Consider the following 7,656-nt stretch of genomic DNA (forward strand, 5'->3'; position numbering starts at 1 on the left):
AGTCTTCCTCGTTGCTACAAAGACTTGTTAAATTTGATTAATAAAGTATGCGGATTTCTAATCTAGTTCGGATTATTATTTTAAACATATAAATGCAAAATTAGGGACTACATATGTTTTGGCACAATTATTCACTAAATTACAAGATATTCAAGACATTTTCATGATAAAAATTCCCATTTTTTAGATGCACGTTGCATATTTACTTATGAAATTAGTTTAATTAATTTTTTGCATAAATTGATTGTCGGAATACATGGATAAAAGCAATTTATTCAAGCTTTCGATACAGGAAATCAGATTTTGTTAACAATTTTTTGTAAATTTTGTAATTTAATGGCAGAAGATATCCAATGTTCTTCGTCTAAACTTCACCTCACCCGATCGATTTCATGATTATAACTTGGTTCTAAATCGATTTAAACAAGTCTTAAACCAAAGTCACCTCGCGTAATCAATTTCATACTTTTGACATGATTATATCATAGCACCTATTTTTTGTTACGTCTGAACAATAAAATTTGCCGGATTGATTTCTAGTAATTTTGCTCCTATATTTATGTATCCAACTAGATAAATTTACATCCAATACATATGTAAATTTAGTGTATTTTGCAAAAATCATGAATTTCCTGCCTCCTTAAATGATCCAAAGAGATGAAATTTTCTAGATAATTTGGAATCTACGCCTCGATTCAGAAGTTTCCACCGACAAGAAAGCTTACGACGCTGAGGAAGAAGGTGACCGAATATGGGGCTCGTCTCGCCGAATCGTTCCCGACCTCGGGGCCAGTTTCATTTCCGGGGAAGAAGAAGCGACCGTTGCAAAAGTCCTTGTCGTTACACTTGCAGTTGTAATTTTCATCGGGACTGCACGAATTCATGGGGAAGGGTTTGTCTGAGGGCTGTTTTTTGGTTTCATCCTCACAGAAGGTGCCCCATCCCTTTTTCTTGAGGCAGTATGGCTCTAAAAAAAATGGGCATGTGGGTCACGGATCTTTTAAAAACCGGAACTAAAATATCAAGAAACTAAACACAAATAACAGTTTTAGTCAACTGACAATTTCTGTAGAAATTCAAGGATTTAGGAAGGTTTTAAGTTGGTAAAAACGTGAATTTTGACCATGCGAAACTATGTGGCGTAGGCGTTCACCTTTCAACTTTCCGATGATAACCAGTGTTTTGGGTGCAAGTAATGTACTTGCAAGAAATAAGGGCAAAAAAGTGTTGTTTTTTTAGGTATTTTGACCTGCAAGAAATACAAAGTGCAAGAAACTATGCCCCGCCGCTGTACTCATGTGGCGCGTGGCTAGATGGCGCATATTTCGTGCACTTTATCCCAGTCTCTTGCACATTTCTTCTGTTTCTTGCTTTGCAGTGCAAGAAATAGTCGCGAGAAAGTGTTTTTTTTGCAGGTAAATATTTTGACCTGCAAAAAATGCGAGGCACGAGAAACTATGCCCTGCCGACATACTTCGTACGGCACGTGGCTAGATGGCGCATATATTTCTTGCACTTTCTCCCAGTTTCTTGCACCTCACATTTTTTGCGTTGCTCGCTTTGCATTGCAAGAAAGTTAGCAGGTCCACAACAAACGAAACAATAATGAACACTAACTCTTGTTTGGTTTTAGTTTCTTGATTTTGTAGCCCTGGTTTTAAGAAGATCAGTGAGAATAATGTCTGACCATACCAGTTCACTTTCATTCATGTGACTGATTATGATAGAGAATAATAGTGAATGAAAATGAATTTCCTGTTATTTACTTAAATGAAAATGACTGAAGGATTCCGTCATTTCAGATGAATGACTATGAATGAAGGATTTCTCACTCATTTCATTTTTCACCCTATGCTTAATACATGGGACGAAGTAAGAAATGAAGTCGAATGAAGTGAAATGAAATGAAATGAATTTGAACGAAAATGAGCGAGTGTAAATGAAAATCTTCAGTCAGAAATGAGGACGACTGAACTTTGAATGAAAAAAAGGTTTTTTGAACAGGTATATATGTGTCTGACATGTGGATTTTTAGTAAAAGCAGAGGATGATTAGAGGATATTTTAAAATGAGATATTTAAGTAAAAAAAAATTACTTCTATATGTGGATGGACATTGGGCCCGGTTTCTCGCCTCTTTTTTAGTCGCAGCGTTGAAGTCCTTGCATGACACGGAGTTTAAATATGTTTCACCATGCGCCAATTCTTCGGGTGGAAGGTCCGGCCTCTCATTCCATTGAATGACCCCTTTAAAGAAAAATATTGGGGGTCAAAGTACCCACGAGCGCCTTGATTTTCCCCTCGTGGAGGGAAAATTTACTAAAAAAGGGAACTTTTCCGTCATTATTTTTCTTCACATGGACCATTCAACGGAACGATAAGCGCCACGTGATTCCTAATTTTTGGCTTGATTTTTTGATATAACTCGCCCCACAATCCCGGTATAGCTTGAAAAAAAGGTTATCGTCTCGACCTCCGACGGCTTGCACTCTGTTTTCGCGGGTTTAATATATTTGTTGTAGAGTTTATTTATTTATTCTTAACGTTTTCATACCTTGAGCGGAAGGGAGGAGGTCGAAAATCATCACGACGGCGATGATTACAAGGAAGAGCGAGATTTTCATGCTGGCTTTGATGACCGTTCGAAAAACTGGTAACAAATGGAAGGCTTGTAAGACGTAAAATATTTGGAGAAATTTTGCTCCACTTACTTTTTCAGCTTGGTGACTAGTTTCAATAGAATTTATTCATTGCAAAATTGCTCCTCAAGTCACAAGCGCATCTTTACTCTTTTTACACACGATTGACGCAAAATTATTAGACACTTTATCAGTCTATATCAGTCTAGAGATTTTTAGCTTAAAAAATCAATCTAAAAATTACGATGATTTCATCTTTCAGAATTAAGTCTCTATGTCTGCCCATTCAAAAGTTATTATAGATCAAAATAGTTGGTGTCTGTGCGATGGACTTCAGACACCAATGATTTTAAAAATAATTATTTTATTTGTAACTCGACCATTTGTCGCAACCGTTAAGGGAGACGCATTACCTAGATACTTAAGGTCAAGCAATCGTGCGATTGACGATTAGTCAACATTTATTAGTGCCTAAACTCCGTTTCAAGCTGTCTGAGTTCACCGCCTTGAGGACATTACATTACATTACCCGAACGAGCCGAATTATTTTATTACTAGCGTATAGCCCGGCCAAGGCCGGATTCTAGAGTTCCAGTGGGGGGTGTGCCCAAAGCGAAAAATCCGTCATACTATATTTTAAATAATTCCCAGTGGAGACTTTGTCATACTACATACATACATCAGACTGAGGGTTTGCCCAAGTCATACTGCATTTTAATTAACCTGGTCACAGTAAAATTTGATTCCCCCCTGTGGGAGTAGTTGAATAGCTAATTACTTAAATTCCCGTCGCGTGGGAGTGAAGCAGGAGAGTTTTTAAATATGTGCATGTAAATACATGTATGTACATAAATATATTTGTTTTAAATATGTATGTAGAAAAATTAAGTCTCATCTTATTCAAATTTCAAATTTTGTTTCATAATTTCTGCTTAATTTTTGATTTAGTAACTTATTAAACGGCCGTAATTCTGACGTAGTCGATCTGCATGGCGGCATTTTCTCCGGCCCACGTGGGATGCCAGGCGTTTCGGGCGGCCCAAAATTCTGCAAAGGCATTTCCAGCATCGTTCCTCCATGGTTTCGGGGGTTGCACGTCATCCGGGAAAAATCCATTGGTTCCTCCGACAGCGACGTTTAGAAGGATGTAAAACTGTGGGAGGAAGTTATTCAAATCATTAAATGGTGCGGTTCAGCGTCACATTTTGCAAAGAATTCGATGAGTAATCAAAATTAGCGCATTTTTAATCATTTCTGAGCTCTGGGAATTTCTTTTGGAATTCTGGAAGACAAATTTGTATAGCAGGGAGTTCCCAATTTAAAAAAAATTTACACTCCAGATTTTGACACTTTTTGAAGCAGGTGATCTCAAGTTCAGAAACCCTTCAGAAAATTGGAACTCATCGAGACTGGGAATTTATTTTAAAATTCTGGATGACAAATTTGCCGTCAGTGAGTTGATTAATGGAGTGGGATCGAGTTTTTTGGGCCAGTTTCGACGAGTTCCAATTTTTCTAAAGGCTTCTTAAACTTGAGATCTCCTCCGCCAAAAAGTGTCAAAATCTGGAGTGTATATTTTTAGAAGATTGGTAAATCCCTGCTCTACAAATTTATCGTCCAGAATTTTAAAATAAATTCCCAGAGCGGAGAAATGAGTAAAAATGTGCTGATTTTGGTGATGCGTTATCGAGTCATACGTTAAATACGAACGTACCTCTTGATCGAAGGGGGCCATTCTTGGGTTATCCGCGCCAGTCCATGGGTTATGAACATCGTTGGGAAATCCGCCCAATTCCCAGAAACCGCCCGGTGGTGGGGTCGTAGTTCCGACGACGACGCCATCCAACAAGTGACGAATGTAAGCTGAGGACAAAAAATAATAATGAGAATGAAATGATTCTTGAAGACAGTCAAGATTTTTAAAAAAGTGGTGGCTGGGGGAGCCAGGAATTTTCCAAAGTTTCTGAAAACGTTTGAAATTCCCTATGAATAGTCTAGGGAAATTCCTCTGAAACTTTCGAAAATTCGGGGGAAATCAAGGAAAGGGGTTTGTTTGCGAAGGCATTCGAACGTTTCTGGAAACGTTGGAAATTCCTTAGGAATAGTCTAAAATTCCTCTGAAATTTTCGAAAATTCGGGGAAAACCAGGGGGAAAGGGGGTCTTTCGTGAAGGAATTCGAAAATTTCCGGAAACATTTGAAATTTTACGGGAATATTCAAACTTTCAAAAATTCCCGGGAATATTCGGGAACATTCGAAAATTCCTCAGGGTTTGCCAGACCGCTCGCTAATGTCCCCCTGCTTCCTCCTCCAATATTTCGTTTGGGGGAAAGGGAGTTGTTTTTTGGGGAAGGCATTCTAAAGTTGCCGGAAACATTTCAAATTTCCTGGAAACTCTCAAAAATTCCCGGGAACATTCTAACTGGACCCGGCTTATGTTTCAAATCTGACTTACTGTCGGTCCACTCGACCGCATAGACGTGGAAGGCCGTGTCGTAGCCTTGGTCGGGTGGCGCCTGGGTTTCGTAGTGGGCGTTGGCGTACCCGTTGTACGGGAAGTAGGGCCCGTAATGCGAGGTGTACGAGATCTGTTCCGTTCCGATGTTGACGCCTTGCAGGTTGAACAACCGCTTGTTTCCGCGAGACTCCATGATATCAATTTCACCACTGGCGGGCCACGTGCCGTACGAGTTGTGACGCGGGAGCATCCAAATTGCTAGAAAAGGGGGAGGAATATTACTAAAAATTGAGGTTCCGATCCGATTTTGAGCAAATTAGTGGGAATCAATGGCAAATTTAATTAGTATGAAATTTGCGAAAGACACGATCTCCAAAAGGGCACGTTTGACCGAGCTATTTACATCCGAAAAGGAGAAAACGCGTCGAAAAATTGATAAATTTTCCCATTTTTAAATTTCCTACACGCTTTTTTTCCTGTTCGGATGCAAATATCTCGGCCAAGCGTGATCAGTAGGAGATCGTGTTTTTCGCAAATTTCATCCTAATTTATTTATACTAATTTGCTCAAAATCGGAGAGCAAAATGCTGAAATTTTACATACCAGGCCAGAGCCAGTCTCCAGCGGGAATCTTGGCACGAACTTCGACCTTTCCGTATTTGAAGGAGAATGAGTTGACGGTACGGATTCGGGCGGACATGGCGGGGTTAATAATATTTCCGCCAGCGCCGGATCGCTCGCAACCGTAGTAGGCGGGGTTGGTACCTGAAATGAAGGCGTCAGTGAAATTAATGGAATAAATGGGTGAATTTTGGGGGTCATATTTTAACAAATTCTGGCCAGTTTTTAACAAATTCTGGCCAGTTTTTAACAAATTCTGGCCAGTTTTTAACAAATTCTGGCCAGTTTTTAACAAATTCTGGCCAGTTTTTAACAAATTCTGGCCAGTTTTTAACAAATTCTGGCCAGTTTTTAACAAATTCTGGCCAGTTTTTAACAAATTCTGGCCAGCTTTTAACAAATTCTGGCCAGCTTTTCACAAGTTGTCGGCCAGTTTTTGAAGAATTCTGGGCTGCATTTTTGGAAATTTTGGGCCAATTTTTTGGAAATTCTGGGCCTGTTTTTTGACGAATTCTATGTTGCTTTTTAATGAATTATGGACCCCATTTTGACAAATTCTGGGCCAGTTATTTTTATTTTTTTGACACATTTTGGCGAACTTTGGGGCCTTCAGTTTTAGCGAATTGTTAATTATGTAAATAATAACTTGCTACTGCTTACACTCATCGGCAGGTGCTCCTCCTAACAAGCTGAGAGTTCCCGTCTCCACGAAGTTTTCTCCCCAGCGATCATTCGTCAAAGTTGGCATCAAGTAAAGGATCCCGTCGCGCGTGTAGCTGTTAAATCGGGTGTTGGAATAGACTTGGAATTCCCAGTTCTGTGCAAAATACATGAATAATTTTTTATATTTTGAATCAATCTTCTACCCAATTTTGCACTTAAATTCTGCGTAATTTATAATTTCTATTAATTTTTTCCCCCAATTTTGCACTTACGCCGCCTCCACTCATGGTAATTTCGTGCTGCCAAACGCTGAGGTCAAAGCGGTCAAAGGTGTCTTCAAACATGAGGTCGCCAGGGGCATAGACGCCACCCTTGTTGGTCGACGAGGTCGAAATGGAGACATCTAAAAATGCAAAAAGTTATGCTTTTTGTGCTTAATAACGTAGGACTCGATTATTCATCGTAAAATTCAGCACATTTTATACCATTTTTCTGTCAAAATGGTCAAAATCATCCCGTTTCTCCATTCTGGGAATCTATTTTAAAATTCTAGACGACCAATTTGTGGAGCAGGGAGTTCCCAATTGTTAAAAAATATGTACACTCCTAATTTTGACCCTTTTTGAATGAGATCTCAGGATTAAGAAGCCTCCAGAAAAATTGGAACTCGTCGAAACTGGCTCAAAAAACTCAGCGCCATTTCATTAATCAACTCACTGACTGCAAATTTGTCCTTCAGAATTTTAAAATAAATTCCCAGAGGCGAGAAATAACTAAAAATGTGCTGATTTTGATGAGGAATTTCCAAAAATTTCGAAAAACCTTACTTCTCCCACTGGCGAGAACGGCGACAATTGCCGAACAGAAAACGAAGGCTACTTTCATGATGCTGATTCCTCTTGGAATTTACCTACGACTAATTAAATGTGGAAGTTATCCAGGTTTTTATATGGATGCATTCGTCTCCCACCCACGCCTTGGGCACGGTAGGGAGGTGATGGATAAGGTATGGGCTTATCGGGATAAATATAAACCAAGTTCGTCCCATTATTGAATTGATACAGAAATATGATTGATTACTGGAAAGGGTGCATGGTTTAACTAATCATTAAGTGAATGCGTGGCGTGACATTGGCATTTCTGCAACAAATGGGTATTGTCTTGTCTAAATTTTTTGCAAATAATCGGATCCGTCGTGGTGGTGGTGGATTTGATTTAAAATTTATGCGATAATGCAGAAAATAATGGTGATATCATGGTTAAATCGGGATGGAGA

The 7,656-nt window shown here is 39.2% G+C and overlaps 1 protein-coding gene and 1 long non-coding RNA gene across 2 annotated transcripts; both read right to left on the reverse strand.

Annotated features, from left to right (window-relative positions):
• Window positions 1–253: 253 nt before the first annotated feature.
• LOC118437649 lies at window positions 254–3,274 on the reverse strand. Its single transcript, XR_004836224.1, has 3 exons — window positions 2,554–3,274; window positions 2,097–2,489; window positions 254–967 (listed from the first exon to the last, which is right to left on the reverse strand). It is a non-coding gene; the product is annotated as an uncharacterized LOC118437649 (long non-coding RNA).
• A 234-nt stretch (window positions 3,275–3,508) lies between these two features.
• LOC110855819 (beta-1,3-glucan-binding protein) lies at window positions 3,509–7,364 on the reverse strand. Its single transcript, XM_022104210.2, has 7 exons — window positions 7,208–7,364; window positions 6,653–6,783; window positions 6,378–6,534; window positions 5,700–5,861; window positions 5,094–5,354; window positions 4,353–4,501; window positions 3,509–3,791 (listed from the first exon to the last, which is right to left on the reverse strand). Exons 1-7 carry the CDS (start codon window positions 7,263–7,265, stop codon window positions 3,594–3,596), a joined length of 1,116 nt encoding a protein of 371 aa, XP_021959902.1. The 5' UTR covers window positions 7,266–7,364; the 3' UTR covers window positions 3,509–3,593.
• Window positions 7,365–7,656: the final 292 nt, after the last annotated feature.

The sequence above is a fragment of the Folsomia candida genome, unplaced genomic scaffold (genome assembly GCF_002217175.1).
Source record: "Folsomia candida strain VU population unplaced genomic scaffold, ASM221717v1 Fcan01_Sc014, whole genome shotgun sequence".
Taxonomy (NCBI): Eukaryota; Metazoa; Arthropoda; class Collembola; order Entomobryomorpha; family Isotomidae; genus Folsomia; species Folsomia candida.

Coding starts and splice junctions, on each gene's coding strand:
- LOC110855819 (XM_022104210.2), bottom strand. CDS start 7,265: ATGAAAGTAGCCTTCGTTTTCTGTTCGGCAATTGTCGCCGTTCTCGCC. Junction 6,784..7,207: donor CGTTCTCGCCAGTGGGAGAA/GTAAGGTTTTTC, acceptor TTGCATTTTTAG/ATGTCTCCATTTCGACCTCG. Junction 6,535..6,652: donor TTACCATGAGTGGAGGCGGC/GTAAGTGCAAAA, acceptor TATTTTGCACAG/AACTGGGAATTCCAAGTCTA.